The 17,267-nt window shown below is 37.8% G+C and overlaps 1 protein-coding gene across 1 annotated transcript in view; it reads right to left on the bottom strand.

Moving 5' to 3' along the window:
- GRB14 (growth factor receptor-bound protein 14) overlaps positions 1 to 15,876 on the bottom strand; it is a gene marked incomplete at its 5' end in the record, with an annotated part of 61,472 nt that extends 45,596 nt beyond the window's left edge. The window contains one exon of the mRNA XM_009073395.1: positions 15,744 to 15,876. Within this exon, the coding sequence (XP_009071643.1) occupies positions 15,744 to 15,876 (133 nt within the window). The remainder of the gene's footprint in view (positions 1 to 15,743) is intronic.
- Between the last annotated feature and the right edge of the window lie 1,391 nt (positions 15,877 to 17,267).

Genomic DNA, 17,267 nt, shown 5'->3' with positions numbered 1-17,267 from the left:
GTCATATTTCCATACTTCATTTCTGTGTGTATTTTTAACTTCATAGATACCCCCAATGCATAGAGTTACACTAGGCAATCCCTGTGCACATAGATGCAATGATTTTGCACTGCTTCCACTTTTTATTGAGATAACAAAACAAACAAAAAAAGGCAACCTACAGTGCCTATGGAGAAACATTGTACAGTGTCAGCCTGATGCCCAAAATACATGATGGGCCATCCACTATTCAGGTGTTAACCAGAGAGGGCAAGGAAAATAAGTATGTTGTGTTTCAGGCTGATGCAAAACCTGCAGAAGCAGACTCCAGTAATCCTCCATCAGGTACAGAACCACAGCCTTCTACAGAGGCATATTTTAATGCAATTGCAACACTTTATATTTTAAAACTACATTAATCTGTAAGATAAATCAATTTCTTGCACAAAGCACAAAATTACAGTAAAAGAGAAAAAAGCACCAATTTAAAAATTCAATTATGTACATATATGTATTTATGTATATTATGCAAACATACTTCACATAATGAAATAAAGAATCTACACTTATCAGAAAAGAACCATTCTTATTACACTACAGAAATGGGGGGGGGGAAGTGAAAAAATAAATATAGCCATGTTTAAACATTGTTACCAACTCATACTAAGGTCAGAATTACAAGACTGATTTAAATACAATACCCTTTTCTGCAGAGTTATTGGCATAACTGCAGGCAACGTTACTCTTCTTGAAGACAAACTCATGTCTGCTTTTCCCAGAACTTGCTAACCTTCATCCAGGTGAGAACACAAAGCAGAACAAAGTAGTTAGCAATATTCCTTGAAGCCTAATTTCTCATAACTTAAATACTGGAGAGTCAGCACAAAGAAAAGACTACAGCTGTAGTAAATGTCACTCTGTTTAAGTGAATTTAATCCCACTCAAAGCCAATGACAGAAGACACATGGGTAGGACAAACTAGAAATCAGCCAACCAACGTGCTTGAAAACTTGTCTTCTGTCCTTGGAGAGGCCCACGCTGACTATCTCTGACTATAAAAATAAGCAGAACAACATGAATTTCTGTCACTCAGAACTTTGTCTACACTGTCAAACAAAAACCCAAATCGTTAAAGACTGCATTCTAGCACTTAGCACTGAGTGGTTACAGTATTGGGATTTTTCCTGGCTTTTTCCAGCAAACAAAATATACTTCAGTGCTTCTGATTTTAGGGTTTCAGGGAAGTAAATGAGCATAATAGATGCAGTGAATCCAGGGAATTTAATTTTATGACTCTTAACTATCTTTATTCATATGTGCCTGAAAATGTGGCAATAAAATGCTACAAGTGAGTGAAATATAAGACTGTTTCATGAACTCCAGTTGTTGATTACCCCCACTCACACAATTATTTTATGTATCAAATATCTGCATAACAAATAAGGTTTCACTAAAATTGTGTGACTAAGGAAGTCAGGCTTTTTTTCTTTCCTCTGTCAAAAAGGGTAACATTTTGCATTGTTATTATGATAAGGCAAGATATGATCTTTTTTCAAAGGTCTCATAATGGGTTTAATAGCAGAAAACCAGTTTTCTGGTTTTATGCAGCATGACTAAGCAATAATCCTGATGCAAATCAAATTATTAAACAGATGTTAGAAGTGTGATATTGGCTATTTCTTCTATAAATCTTGAACTAGCAGTTCTCATCAGAAACACTGCTTACCACAGCTGAAGATTGCAGACATTCTGCAAAATTTATTTGTATTAAGTATTCATGGCATCTCAAGCAATATATTAGCTATGCAGATTACTGTAGCTTCATAGGCAGTCACTGCAAGTATATTATTGAGTACACGTGTGATGTGTATGTCCTAGAAGTATTCAGAACTGACTTGGTAAATATTACAGTAATCTATGCTAAATTTCACCAGAAATTTATATTTATATTTATACTGTTTTTCCCTCAGTAACTGGAAATGAGCACATTCTGTACTAATCCCAAAAATATCTAGAAAAGAATCCCATCTCCAAGCCATAAGAAGCTATATACTAACAAGTTAAAAATAAACAATTTGACTTCATGTAATTTTCTGGCTTGAGAGTTCTCTAAGTTCTCTATGGATTCAAAGCATGTATTTTAATGCAAAATCCCCTTCCTGAAATCCCAAAATCAGTAGTGCTTAGGTAGGTTCTGCTGATGAACAAGAGGAGCAAACACCATAAATATGAAAAGAACACAGCTCTCTCCCGAAAACTAAAACCTGCATGCAATGCACTGGCATTTTACCAGCAGCTCTCAAATAGTAATAAAATACTGCCAAGGAATAGGAAGTAAAGACAAATATTTTCCTAAACTTTCAAAACCTGTTGTCCTTCACTGAGACACACAGGATGGAAAAAAACTGATAAGAAACTGATGCCAAGTCACAAAGAGAATTTGTTTGAGACAGACATTTGATCCTTGTTCAGTTAGCTTAAAAATAAAATACAGCAGATATTACACATTTCTTTGGCTCAATAATAAAGGTTCAGTTTTAACTTTGACTCATTTTACATTTGCTCTATAGCAGCAAGAGATCCATAGCAACTGATCTTCTAAGGTATTTATTTACTTTTATTTTTCTCTTTTAAACTCCAGTCCAAAATCTTATGACTGTTTTGAGAAAAAAAAGTAGGCCTGAGATCAAGTTTAAAGTGTTAATTCTGTAACATTTGGAATTAACATCCTTTTCTACTAGAGATAGCTATGATAAAAGTCAAGTGTTTGCAATTAGGTTTTTACCTTTCAAGCACACCATTTTTATTTCCTTTGGGAGCATGTTTTCAAAAGACTTTAATATAGCTCCAAAATTTTGCTGTAAGATTCAGAAAACAACTTGTGGTACCAGAGCCTGATCCCATAGGCATTTTACTCACAGGAATATTAGACATGGATATGTTTGTAGCACCAGGACAAAAACTCCCTCTACAATCTTCTTTCCTTGGTTCTTACAGCAAAAATGTTTGGGAAATAGTAGCTGTAAGACTTGGAGCACTGGATTAGTGACTTTGTTGGGAAAGAAACAAAAATAACCCAAGCCACTCTTCCTTACTCCTGGGTACTGAAGGTCTTTGATTCTTGACAGCACATGCAGCTTTTTACTCTATGAATAAAATTGACCTATTTGTCTGCAAGGTGAAGCAAAGGTTTACTGTCCTCAGCAAAATTATCTGTATTTTATCTTTTCCAATCAGACATATGGGCTAGACCTACTCAGAAATTAAGCAAAAACTGAAATGTTTTATTTGACTTGGTAATAAAAACCCAACATTCAAATAATGATCAGATTTTAGAGAAAAATACTACAGTAATTTACATATATTAATGAAAGTACACATTAGTTGCACCTAAGGATACTAAAAATAACACTAAGGAATACATTCTTTTCTTAAATTTCACAAACACTCATTTATTAAAATAAATTGAATAAAATGCATCTCAACTTCCAAGTGCAAGCCTTGCAGAATCACTTCACCATGTGAAAGTCAAGAGGAGTTCTGCTGATAAATGTGAGATACAGAAAGGCTTTGAAAGCCAATTATGCCTTCAGGGAAACATATATAACCACATTTATTTATTTATTTGCTACAGATAAAAGACTGGACTTGTTCATGGCAGGTTTGCAAAGAATTTTGCTGGTGCTGGTGGACAGGAAGGAAATCAGATGCAGCTCACTTTCTTGAGAGCTCTGCAAAATGACTCTGTTTATGCAGCTATTCACGCCTATTTTTGTCACTAAGCTACCACATACAGTTGTGAAACCATTGTGCAGATACTTTTTAGATACTTCAAAATATAAACCATTTCTACTTCTTGCCACTTAAGAAAGCTAACTAAATGGAGTGGGCAAGAATTGAAATGCCCTTAGTAAATTAGTAGCTCCAAGTAAGGGTTTTATAACAACATATGGAATAGAAATATCCTGCTCACAGAGGAAGGTCAGCAATGTCCTTAAGGCACTGAATATGGAGTCACAAGAGCTGATCTATTCCTAGCTGTGCTAGACATAATGCAGGTGTGTGGGCATTTATAGGTAACAAGAGCAAATCCAACCCAACTTTTGCTTCTGTAGATGAAAAAAAAATAAAATTGGAGAATATAAATCCATTAAGGTTTATAAAAAACTTTCATCCTGGTCTTTTACTTGTTTTTTCTTTAAGCTAAGGCAGAAAATTATTACATAAGACCAACACAGTCAGGTAAGTTATTCATGGTACTATCTGCACTACCTTGCTCCTATCTGCCTGGCACACAGTCACTTTGTCTCTTTTTTACTAAGAGTCTGTTAATATGTGGCCATGGAAACACATACAGAGTATTTTCTACATAGGTACTTTTACATATGCTTGACAAATAACTATTTTCTTTAAAACCATCCCACAAAATAAAGGTTTCAAAGAGATGAGTGAGTTTTTTATCTCTACTCCTGTGGTCCCTTACACAAAGAAAAGAATAAGGTCTTAGTCTGCAAACAGAACATAGAGTACATCCTCTTAGAGGGTCAATACAATTGATGCAGTAGAGGTGCACTAAAACAAACTGTATCACCTGTAAAGTGGCATAGATGTTATAATGTACCTAGGAACTTCACGATGAAGTTTGAGCCATTGTGATCTCTCTTCTGTCTCTTCATACAATTATTCACCTATTAAATGCTTCTATTTTAAGAGGCATAGTTCAGCTCATAGTTTCAGGTCTTCCTCTTCTAGCCTTTCCATGGATGAGCCAAGCATTACAAACTATACACCATGCTGGAGCAATTCAAGGGCAAAGCACGATAACCCTGAATCTCAAACCATGCACTGAAAAGCCATCCCCAAATATGTCATTTTCGAGTTCCCAGCAGATCAATGTCCTCTTGCTGGCTGAGAAACATGTACCTCATTAACTCTGAATGCCTTCATTTTAATGCTGTCTTTTAATTACTAACCCACTCGTCAGCTTCGTCCCCCTGGTTATAGGTATGGATATAACTGAGTCAAACTGACTCTTAAACACACTTAAAACAAGATTCTTGGATAAAAATTTCTAGTGACTGTGTTTTCTGGCAGCCAAGATTGCAGGCTGGTGGTATTAGAAAATATTCTTTTATCAAGTGTCAGTTTTTCACAGGAAAATGTGTTTAGTAACACATATAGAACCAAAGCAAAGAGAAACACAGGTTGCAGGAAGAAAGCGAATGGACAGAGACGCATAAGGCAGATTATTGGTGCCACAGCTAAATCACTGGCTTCAGTTTTACTGTCTCCATATGTTCATCTTCTGAAGAGAAGCTAGTTTCATTTGAGACAGTGAAGCCTTTCTCATGTTAGTATTTCCGTTACACAGAAATCAACCAGCAGCACTAAGTCAAGCAAGTATGAGAGCTCCACAAACCATGTACTTTCCCCACTGCACATTGCAACAGCTTGGACTGACTTGGTAACATATTTTCTATCCAAGACACAACACTACGTATTTGCCTAAATCTTATTTAGAGACGCATTTATGAATCCTTTCCCAGGTCATGATTTTTGTGCTTAGGTAATGATATTCCCTACTTCAAAACTTTAATGCTGCTAGAATAGTTTAGGAAGAGATTAAGTGATTCATATAAGGTTCATACCAATGTAGAAGCCCTGAAAACAAAGACTGAGTATTTTTTCATTGCTTCTTCATAATAACTCAACAGAAAAAGCCTAGACCTACTCAGTCCTTTCCTCTCCACTAACTTACATACTACTTCTTTGTAAAGATGTAGTAGTTTGCTTAATAAACTCATTCAGGATTTGGGAAGTGTCTACGTCCCAGAAGAAAAACAATGTCCAACCGCAATGAGTTCATCACCCAGCTGTTCCAAAGGCTCCAGACTTTGAGAAATGTTCAAAGAAGACAATAAGTTTAAAATATAACCTAATGAAAACAATCAGATAAAAATATTAGGTGCAATCAGTCAAGAAATACAATATAGTAACTAAGTATGAAAATCAGGGTATAGACACTTTCTCTAGCACCAAGAGAAATTATTGTACTAGGCAGGAACTAGGCAGATCCTATCTGCTTACCAAAATGGAAGGGCTCACATTGCAAGAACAATGGTAAAAATCTAAGCATTGCTCTTTAATGCAGCTCTAAATTTTGCAGATAAACAAACAATGCAGTTTTGTATCCTCACCAGCTTGAAGGATCTTAAAGCCTTGTTCTCCATGCTCCTTGTAAAGCTTTTCGGCTGCCTGTTTTTGCAATCAATAGGTTCACAAGCCTCATAGAAAAATACACTGATAAAGTTCTGCAAGCTGATTTATACAAGAAAACCCTCATATTGCACAGGCTTCCCTCTCACTACATAGCAGTAAATTCTAGTGATTATGAGAATAAATTCTTGCAAACTTCCAGCCTGCTTCTCAACAGCTGATACCATTTCTGTGGCATTATCGAGAGCCTGCAGCTGTTCATAAACACCAAGTCTTAATGTAATCAGTAACAGGAGTTATCATAACTAATATAAAAGGCTATTTATAGCCTAAGAATGCAGTAATTGAAAAATCCTATTCTGATCACGAGGCAATCTAGTGTATCTTGTTTTCCCCTGGATATAATTTTCTTTGGATATAATTCAAGTTAAGAAGCAAAAAGACAGACATACCAGTATGCAGCATATGCATACATACCAGAAACAGGGAGGAACAATTCATTGTTATCCTAATTAGAAGCACAGGCCCACCTCTAAGATAACCGATATACATTTCTCTCTTGAGACCTAAATATTAAATATCACGTATGCTATTGGGCTAAAATATGAGCTGATTAGCGGCAAATGAATGTTCTGTGACTTAACAGGAGAGAAAGTTCACTTTGTTACTAGAGCAGAGGTCTAATTTTTCTCCCTCTTAATTCCCCCTCCCACAACTGCCCTTCTTGAAAAATTTGGCCTGATTAGCACTTTTTTTAATCTTCCCATTTGAGGTGACTCCCACCAGGACTCTATCATGAGATACACACTTAAGTGTGTATTCCACCTGGAATACTGCATGCAGTTCTGGTGTCCTCAACATAAGAAGGACATGGAACTGTTGGAGCAAGTCCAGAGGAGGCCACAAAGTTGTTAAAAGGACTAGAGCATCTGCCCTATGAAGACAGGCTGAGGAAGTTGGGACTGTTCAGTCTGGAGAAGAGAAGACTGTGTGGAAACTTCATAGGAACTTTTCAGTATCTGAGGGGCCTACAAGGGAGCCAGAGGGGGACTCTGTGTTAGGAACTGCAACGACAGGACAAGGGGTAACGGGTTCAAACTGAACAAGGGGAAGTTTAGGTTAGATATTAGAAAAAAGTTTTTATTGTGAGGGTGGTAAGACACTGGAACAGGTTGCCCAGGGAAGTGGTGGCTACCCTGATCCTGGTGGTGTTCAAAGCCAGGTTGGATGAGGCCTTGAGCATCCTTGTCTAGTGGGGAAGTATCCCTGCCCATGGCAGGGGGGGTTGGGACTAGATGATCTGTAACGTTCATTACAACTCCTAAAATTCTATGATTCTACGAAAATCTAAATTATACTTATCGTGGCAACATTTATGCACAGAATTAGGATGGGAATATTCCTCTGCTTTTTTCTATAGGTTTTGAGTTCTTATTAATTGATAGTAACTCTCAGAACTCTCAGAAGTGCAGAAATCCGAGGATATGCTAAAAACTGCCCCAGAACACCTAACAAAACTGATCTGAATTGAGCTCCATTCTTCAGTTAATGCCCCAATACTAGGATAACAAAGTTTTACGATGACAAAATCATAAAAATTCTGTCACCTTACATGAGTTTAAGTACTGTAAAATGTATGCTAATCTACTTGGTATTTTCTCCTTGCGTTGCACAGCTTTTAATTCAAAGGAGGTTGCAAACCTTCAATAAGAAATATCTAAGTTGCCAACTTCACCAAACCTGTGGCATTTCAGGTAATTTGACTATTAATTGTTGACTACTCTCATCTCGTTCAATACTATGCAACTATAAAACTGTTCAGGTTATAAAAATAGCAGTACCTGATAGCAGCACCTTTTTACAACACTGGGCAATGCAATGACAAAAGTAGACCAGAACACAACTACAGAGGTTTTATAAGACCAGAAAAGAAAGTTGAGGAAAAACAAAATGGAGAAAAAAGCACAAAAAAACCCACAAAAATACATAAGGTTTGGTCTCATTTGATGAATGTTATTGAACACTACTCTGACTAATCTAGACTGTGTGTCCCGGGAAGTCAGATCTGTATCTGTTTCGATCAAAAAACAGTTCAGACGATACTCCATAAAAGGAAGATGTCAACAGTGCTCTGTTGTTACAATACTGACCCCTTGCATCCCCCACCTTACTACAGTATCACTTACTGACAATGCCACCAATGAGAAGGCACCCCAAAAATGATCTGTCAATAAAATATTTATTCAGTCATGGATCTGTCTATGGCAGGTATGGAACTGCTACAAAATGACCTGAACTTCTCACTTCTCCAGTCTAACCCTAAATAAAAGCACCCACTTCTGGGAACAATTATTAATAAGAACAGTGTCAGTATCTATCACAGTTCACTCCCTTCTGAAAATTCTGAGGATTCAAGCTCCATTCATGAGAGTTTAATCTTTTAATGCCAAATTCAATAAAACTGAGTTATCAAAAGTGCCTCAGCAGCATTAGAGAAGTTCCCTGCAGTTGCACCTGGCTACAACTGTCTTTTGTATATTCAAAGAAATTAAGACTGTTGTATCATCATCTGCCCTAGCCATTTTATAATTACATTGTAATAAAGAGACATCATAGGACCAAAATACCAGGCAGCCAACTCAGTATTCAAGAGATGAGTATTAAAGAATCACTTCTTAGAAAACTTAGGTTTCCAAATGTACAGAGAAGGTTTTCTAGACAATGGATCAGATCTACTGCAACATAACAGAGGTCTCTTGTTAAAATATAACTTCCAAAATGGCACAGAAGAGGCAGTTTCTGGTACCGAAGAAACAGTACTAACCCAAAAGATAAGAAACTTCAGTTTTGACTTCTAGGCTCACAAAGCCCAAAACAACCAAAATCCAAAGGATTACTGAAATTATTCCAGTCTGAAAAACACTGGCAAAATGTCTACCAGAGTCTTTGACAGTACTGATGATTTTTAAATTTTATTTTATAGTATAAACTGTAAAAATTTAAGCCTAACATTTTCCTAATGTTAGCAAATTAAACATCGAGCTTGTGGAGGCAATATCTTAGTAACCACAAAAGTTACAGTGACCTTGTTTTCTTGATCATTAAAAAGGAAAAGAGAAAAAGAAGACATGCTATTTTTGTGACATTAGAATGGTTTAGAGTCTTTGCTTGGGTTGTTTTTGGACAGTAACAAAGTACAAGGTTAATATGTGAAAACATTGAGGGTTGATATGAAGTTTCACAGAAAGCAAATAAATTCTCATCTCCATAAGAAAGATACACTAATGAATGAACCAATGTAAAGAAGATAAAGTAAAATACCAAACAAAAAAGAAAAGAAACAAACAGGTGATTATTCTGAAGTTTCCCCAGGCTGATGTATCAGACACTTTGTGCTAGGGCACCTCCAGTATAAACCAGGTGATATTCCTGATTGCTAAAGTGCGAAATTGTTCAACCCTGTCTCCTGATTTTTACCTATAGAGACAAGTAACTGTCAGTGTTAAGATAACTGATCAAAGCAGAAAGGTATGTGCATAAAAATAGCAAGTTTTAGTAGGGCTTAAAATAATTATAATCTACTCTAATATCAATAAATCTTTCCTTGGTGGGTGGGAACAACCATATAAATGAAGAACAGAGCACAGACTCTGGAGAAGACCCCCAGATGAGACACCACAAAAAGGAGTTCAAGTCACCCAAGTCTTAGAAACTTCATGTAAAAACCTTGAGCTCTTTAAATTGGTTCTGTACAGAATGTTTTCACAGTTAATCTGTAAATTGCTTGGAAATACTTTTTTCCTTCCCTTCTGACTTTCAAATTCTAAGTCTTTTTTGTGTAATTTAAGGGGAAGACATGGGAAAAACAGATATATGTTTAGGAGCTGGAAAGAAAAAAGACTTGAGAACTGATAAAGGAGGGTATGTGCAATGCTCTCCAACTTGGAAGGAAATGTGGTAAGAAACAGACAGACTGGAATTACAAAGTAAATTTAAGTAATGCATCTTTGAGTTGGAAAAGATGGCCCGATCCTTGGAAAATACTTGGAAATTCATGAATGGCTACATTTTTAAAAAAAAACCCAAAACTTTTAGGTTTGCATTGTTTAAAAGTCAAGAGAAATCAGATATTTCTGCCAAAATATCTATCATCAAATAGTCAAGGTACCAAAGACTTAGACATTTATGTCTGCTAATAGAATTACATGCAAAGTTTTGAAGAATGAGGTTTCAAGCAGGTACATTAGAAGACCCTGAACTGTAGCTGTAAATAAAAAATGGTACTCCAATTACAAGAGTGAATGCTCAATACTATTAATAAACCTAGAATAGCATACATTCAAAGAAACATCTGCTCTTTGACATAAAGCGCCTCTTAGTTCTTCTTTGCCAGAGCTTTACAGGAAAACCTTCATTAATACAAAAAGCAAAGTGACGTTCCACTACAATCACGTGTATTTGAGGTCTCTTTATCCAACTCATTTCCTGGAAAGAACATTGTGGGAGCCTATTTGGAGTGTAAATGACAAAAATATCTACTCGTTTAGAACATCAAGAAAGACAAAAGAGGCAAGATAAAATTTCAGAGATTTGAGTGTTCTTCACCTTGAGATTTACTTGAGTTTTATTTTTGCACTTCTAATTTAATTTAAAGAAACAAGGCACTAATTACCTTGAACTACTTTTGTCATGAAACACTTTTTGGCTTATCCTTGAGCAGAGCAAGAACTGTCACTGCAGCGCAAATGATTCAGGTTTTGTTTTCACAAAGCCTTAAAAACTAAGCTTTCATAAAACTACCATAATCTGTTTTTAGTTCATTTGACCAAAGACAACCAAAAGTATACTAAAGAACAGAACAAGTTTTCTTACACTTAATATTTTTCCCTACCAATATCTATTTTGATCATAATTAGAGACAAAAGTACAAAGTGTTTTATATTTTCAGTTCCTTGTCACTTCTCAGAGAACACAGACTTCGAGACACAATTATATTTTCTATATGAGTTCACAAACTTCACCTCATAACAGCAAATGCTTGACTCCTCAGAGGAAGGCAACATTTCCCACCATCCACTGAGCTCAACATGCTGTGTTGGACATGAGGGGAAAGCTGATTTTTTTTAGCCTGTTCAGATAAAAGTCTTCCACCCTGAAACATAAAATTCAGTTTATCTGAACACATTTAAGCATGTTTCATGCAAAAAGCACCTGACTCCTACATTTCTTCCAAGGATACCAAACTTGATGATTTCTTACAGAATGGATTAAGCAAGCCACAAAGGACTTTTGCCATCCACACATTCAGCTGTTGATTTCATCTCCATATTATTCCTTTGAGGATGAGGATGTTAAATACATAATCCTACTCCCACTCATTAAAAGGCATGAAGTTCCGCTTTCTCAAACACAGGTACGTGCCACAACATCAGCTCCACAAGGCACCTCCCTGAAATGCTCCAGTGAGAACAGGTCATCTGAGGTGCAAGGCTGCATGCTCCCAGCAGTTCAGTGCAGACATGTTCTTTCCATTCTCCCAGCTCCCAGTCTCTCTAGGATAATAAAATTTGTCACTATACTGTTTCTATGCTTTTACTGCTTATTTTGATCCCCATCACTCCCCTCCCTTCAAGTTTTAAATTAAAAGAGACATAAGATAGTCAAGGTTGCATCTTACAGGAAGTTTGTTCTAATTACTGTTAACATGTCACAAGTATGAGTCTGTGAAGACTCGTGAAATTGGATGGGAATGTTGATCTGCCGGAGGATAGGAAGGCTCTGCAGAAGGATCTGGACAGGCTGGATCAATGGTCTGAGGCCAGTTGTCTGAGGTTCAACACGGCCAAGTGCTGAAGTGCACTTGAGTCATAACAGCCCCAAGCAGAACTACAGGCTGGGGGAAAAGTGGCTGGAAAGCTGTCCAGTGGAAAAAGACCACTGGTCAACAGCAGCTGAACACAAGCCAACAGTGTGCCCAGGTGGCCAAGAAGGCCAATGGCAATTTGGCTTGTATCAGAAACAGCGTGGCCAGCAGGACTAGGGCAGTGGCCATCCCCCCTATACTCATCACTGATGAGCCACACCTCAAGTACCGTGTCCACTTCTGGGCCCTTCACTACAGACATGGAGGAGCTGGAGCAAGTCCAGAGAAGGGCAGCAAAGTTGGTGAAGGTCTAGAGAGTAACTCATGTGAGGAGTGGCTGAAGGAGCTGGGGTTGTTTAGCCAGGAGAAAAGGTCGCTCAAAGGAGACCTTATTGTTCTCTACAATCATCTGAAAGGAGGTTGTAGCAAGGTGCGTGTTGGCCTCTTCTCCCCAGCAACCAGTGACAGGACAAGAAGAAACGGCCTCAAGCTGCACCAGGGGAGGTTCAGGTTGGGCATCAGGATTAATTTCTTCACTGAAAGGGTGGTTAAGCACTGCAGCAGGCTACCCAGGGAGGTGGTGGAGTAACAATCCCTGAAAGTGTTCAAGAAACAACAGGATGTGGGCACTTAGTGCTGTGGTCTAGTTGGCATGGTGGTGTTTGGTCAAAGGTTGGACTCTATGATCTTGTAGGTCTTTCCCAAGCTCAATGATTCTATGATTCTAAGATATAACACAAAACTCTTTCAAACTTCAAGGGGGGACAGGAGATGGACAGCTGTGTTGATGAGGCAGACCAAATACAGTTCAGAGACACAGACAGCCTAATTCCCAAGCACCAAGGTAACTCACTATTTTGCTATGTGGCTTTTACCAATTTGCTCTTATAAACTTATTTCCAGTGAGTCAACCTCATAAACATGCTGTTCAAACAGCATGTTCAACGTTTTGAGAGGCTTATGATAAAAGACCATCAGAAGACAATAAGAATTTCAGCTTAGAAAAACAAGAATTCAAAATAATCATAATAATCTCCTTCAAAGTAGAAAGATTTCGGATGTCACAGGTGCTATGAATAAGAGAGTAGATATTTGTGACAACTTCTTTCTTCCCTGAAAGCAGAAAATCTTTTCTGCAGAGAAAAACAAGACAGAAGAGGCATAATTTGTTGGGTTTTTTTTTCTTTTAGAAACACCCATTTTGATAATAGTTACCTATGAGACATGAGTAGAAATTCACTCTGTAATTTTTCTTTATTATGCTTTAAATTAAAAGCACAGCAGAAAAATAAAACCTAAATCAGACAGCAAGCAATCTAAAAGAAGAATCACTGAAAACATATGTAGATCATCAGAGAGGCAACAGAAAAAATTCTGGCAGCTGTCAACACTCTACACCAAAACAAAAGTACTGGTTTCTCTTAAGAGTTAGGAAACAATAATATTCATGACCTTGGAGGCTATATACAGTGAAATTTTTGTATAAGGTTTATGTATTTGCACACAAAGCTGCTACAAAGTTGACAAAATAAGAACACAGGGTGGAAGCACAACATTTCCAAGCAGTCTCCACAGCCACCTGTGGGAAGTCAGAGTCACAGACAGTTCAATTCTCCTCTTTGCCCACCCACTTAGCATTCCCTATCTTTCCTTTTTAAACCCAAGTAATTGAACTAACCTATTAGAAGACTTCAACCTAATTTCAAAGATAAAAGTTTAATTTGACAGTTGCCATTTGGCCTTAACCTTTAATAACTTTAGATGAAGAATATAAGAACAGACATGCTGAGTCTAACAAAAGGTCTGCTTAGCCTAGTACCATTTCTCCTGCAGTGGCCATAAACAGACATCAAGGTGAAAGGCTTTCTGACAGAAACGATGGTCTTGTTAAAATGCCTCCAGAAAAATAACAGGCAAACTTCTCCCAACTTTTCTGGTAGCTGAAAAATGGGTCAGGCCCTCCACAGACACTATTATTATTTTAGCTCACTTCTGTCAGGAAACCAGTCATTCTTGATCCTGCTTTTACCAGAGAGAGCGCTACATTCTTAAACGGAAAATCAGGAGAAATGGAAGGACCGTGACCAGAAATCATCACAAAAAGTATGACAAGAACCATTATGAAAAAACGGAAGTAAAATCAGTGAAGCTATGAACTTCAGCTTCTGAGAGACTGAAGTTAACACCTAGCTGGCTTAACTGATCAAGCCAGTTTGTAACGTTAAACATGACTGGCCACAAATGCAGATAGTTGACCTTTGTGTGTTACATCATGCTTGGGAAATCTACTTTCCAGTTGCAAGTACAAAGATTACCAGAATGAGTGCAATTTAAGCCTGCAACATGACTAATTTAGGGTTTTTTTAAAAATGTGACTTCTAGTCCCTTAGTTCTGAAAGATAATGGATGTTACAGATTCAGTGGTGCTCCTGCCACTGCAGAGCCAGTCAATGCTTTCACCATGCTCAAGCATGAAACCAGCACAATTTTACCCCACTACATTAGCAATGGTCAGATACACGCTCACCAGAAATGCTACAGATTAATACTGCTATTGTAGGAAAAGAACTAACAGGAGTTAAAGTAGTCCAGAATGATACCATAGCTATTTTTAGAGAACATGCAAAATATGGCAAGACAGAATCAGTGCAGTTTCCTAGACACATACATGTTTTTCACTGGAGAACAGGGGAGAAGGTTCATCCTTAAGATGCTAGCCAGAACTTTGCTAAGTTAAGTTCTCTGGCAGGTGCATAGAAACAGCCATGTCTGGTCAGCTTCAGAAAAGTTAATACAACTACAAGAAACTTCAAATTCCAGACAGTTTGTTCATGTAAATCTAAAAACTGAATATCCAGCAGCAGTTTAAGTCTTACACCTCCAATATCATCCCTAAAACTGTTATGATAGGGACCTTGAAGACCACCAAAAAAGAGAATGCGAAAGAGGTAGTACTGTTAATCCCACAGATGTTCCAGTCTCACAAAAAGAAAAGGGAAATGAGATCGATAAGCTTTCAAAGAATGAAACAGATTTTTGACACCAGTAATTCCATTAACTGGAAACTTTTCCTCCTCCACCCCTGCTCAGGATAACAAATACACTGTGTGAACAGTATTGACAAAGCACTGCCAGGTCTGTCTGCCCACTCAGATCTTCCCTTAGCTTACAGTTCAAGGTATGTGTGGAAATACAGTGACATCAGCCATACACCGATAGATATATGCACATAAAATATAGCCAAGTACACAGCATTTGCTCTTTCCCCATCAGTTCAGGTATTATTCCATTATCTGAGCAAAATTAGACCTTCAGACAAGCTGCTCAGTGACTGTTAAAAACTTCTGTTCTACAGCACTGAAGACACTAATTGGAGGTGGGGAGGAAGGGAAGAAAGAAATTAACTTCTCGTTTAGGGACATAGAGTACTGCCTGACTGCCCCTAGTTCCACTTTACCCAAAAAATTTGCAGAGTCACACATAGATTCTGAAAGAACAGTCATGCCTCAAGTCACAGATTCTGAAACCTCATTTTCTACAATCATCAATGACCTACAGAGAAAATTTCACCAAATTACAGAAATAAGGAACACCTCTATTAGAAAAATAACAGGTAACCAAGCTTTTCTTCAAGCTTTCATCAAACCAATTTAGAAGTTGTCAAATAATAATTTATAAATCTTACCTGCTTTTTTCTTGAAGTTGCCTTGGGCAACAGACTGGCTGACAAAACTGATGCAAACGGCGAGCAACACAGCTCAGGAAAAGGATTTGGAATTGATGGGATCTCCAAAGTACTGTCATCTTTCTTATTTCTCCTGTTTCAAAGGAATACATAATATCAAGTGATAATTGTAGCAACTGTTGTTAAAATGGCCATATCCGACCACAATGTATGAAACACTAAGCCACTAATACCACCACACTTTCTGGTTGCATCAATTAGGGGGGTTTTGTGCAGTTATTTTTTTTATCAGTAGGCTGAATCTATTAACATACAGTGCCTAAGACTACTTGAAAGCAATCCAAGTATTCAGCTCTGAATATAAAGTTGTTTGAATATGCTAAGTCTTTGCACAGTAAGAGTACAGATATATTTATATTGGCTTCTAAGGACATTAGTAAATATTTGGTTGTTCCTGTGTTCATGCTATTCCCTATGTACACACATTACAACAGTGGATGCATACAAAGTTCCCAGTAATGCTTCCCCAGTACATCACAACAGTATTTTAAACAAATTGAAACTTTTTTTCACAAGAATCAAGAGTCAAAGTGACTGACAAGACAAAATACTGCAAAGCAATACACTCGTTTATGTCTTCAGCTAGTTTTATATCTGAATCTCCACAGCTCCATCATAAATGTCTCAGTTGTTGCTGACTACTTAAATAGGGTTGTGCTGGAAGTATCACCAAGCAGCATTTGCAAGATTAGTGAAGATAATCACTACTGAAGATAATCATTGCTGAAGAGCTCAGTTATGCACTGGTTTAAGGTATCACATTAATAATGTGGTTGTTTAGACTGCTGTGTACATTACAGTACACGGTTTTCTCACATAAAATATTGAACAGTATTGTGTCTACTTGATTTCATTTGGAAAGCAGCACCTAAAGCACCTCAGGTATTTGCATCTGCCAACATATAATCAGGTTTTTCTATATGTGTGAGTGAGCTGATGGCTTCAAGCTTAGTATTTTACTTTCTCACCTTCACTATTATCATTCCAGGTCTAGTACACAACTTGGTACAAAGTAGGGAAAAGCATCAGAGTAAGGTAATGACACATAATGGAGATGCTTTACTTTCATAAATCCTCACCGAACGTTCACTTAAAGTGATATTTAGCTTTAGAAAGAGCGAAAAATCCTGTATGCTGTATTTTAAGATTTTGTAAACTTCAGTCTACTGAAACTCATCAGATGCTTCGTGAAAACCCCTAGCTCACAGCTCGCTTGGCTAAGAATAGAGACCAATGCCTTTAAGAACAGCCTCGGAGGTAGCACACGGTGCACACCGCTGACAGCAATCGCAGCGGCATCGCTCCCCGCGAAGCGCTTCATCTCACGAACGTTCCGAGGACGACGCCGCAAGGAGAGAGTCGCGGCCGCTCCGCCTGACGAGGCAGGCTGGGCACCGCCGGCTCCCTCCACCTCAACCCGGGAAACCTCCCGAGCGCGGGGGGCGGGGGACACGCATCCGCAGC

This window comes from Acanthisitta chloris, unplaced genomic scaffold, assembly GCF_000695815.1.
Source record: "Acanthisitta chloris isolate BGI_N310 unplaced genomic scaffold, ASM69581v1 scaffold3224, whole genome shotgun sequence".
NCBI lineage: Eukaryota > Metazoa > Chordata > Aves > Passeriformes > Acanthisittidae > Acanthisitta > Acanthisitta chloris.
The sequence above is the reverse complement of the archived record's forward strand: the minus strand, read 5'-3'. Positions and strand labels throughout refer to the sequence as shown.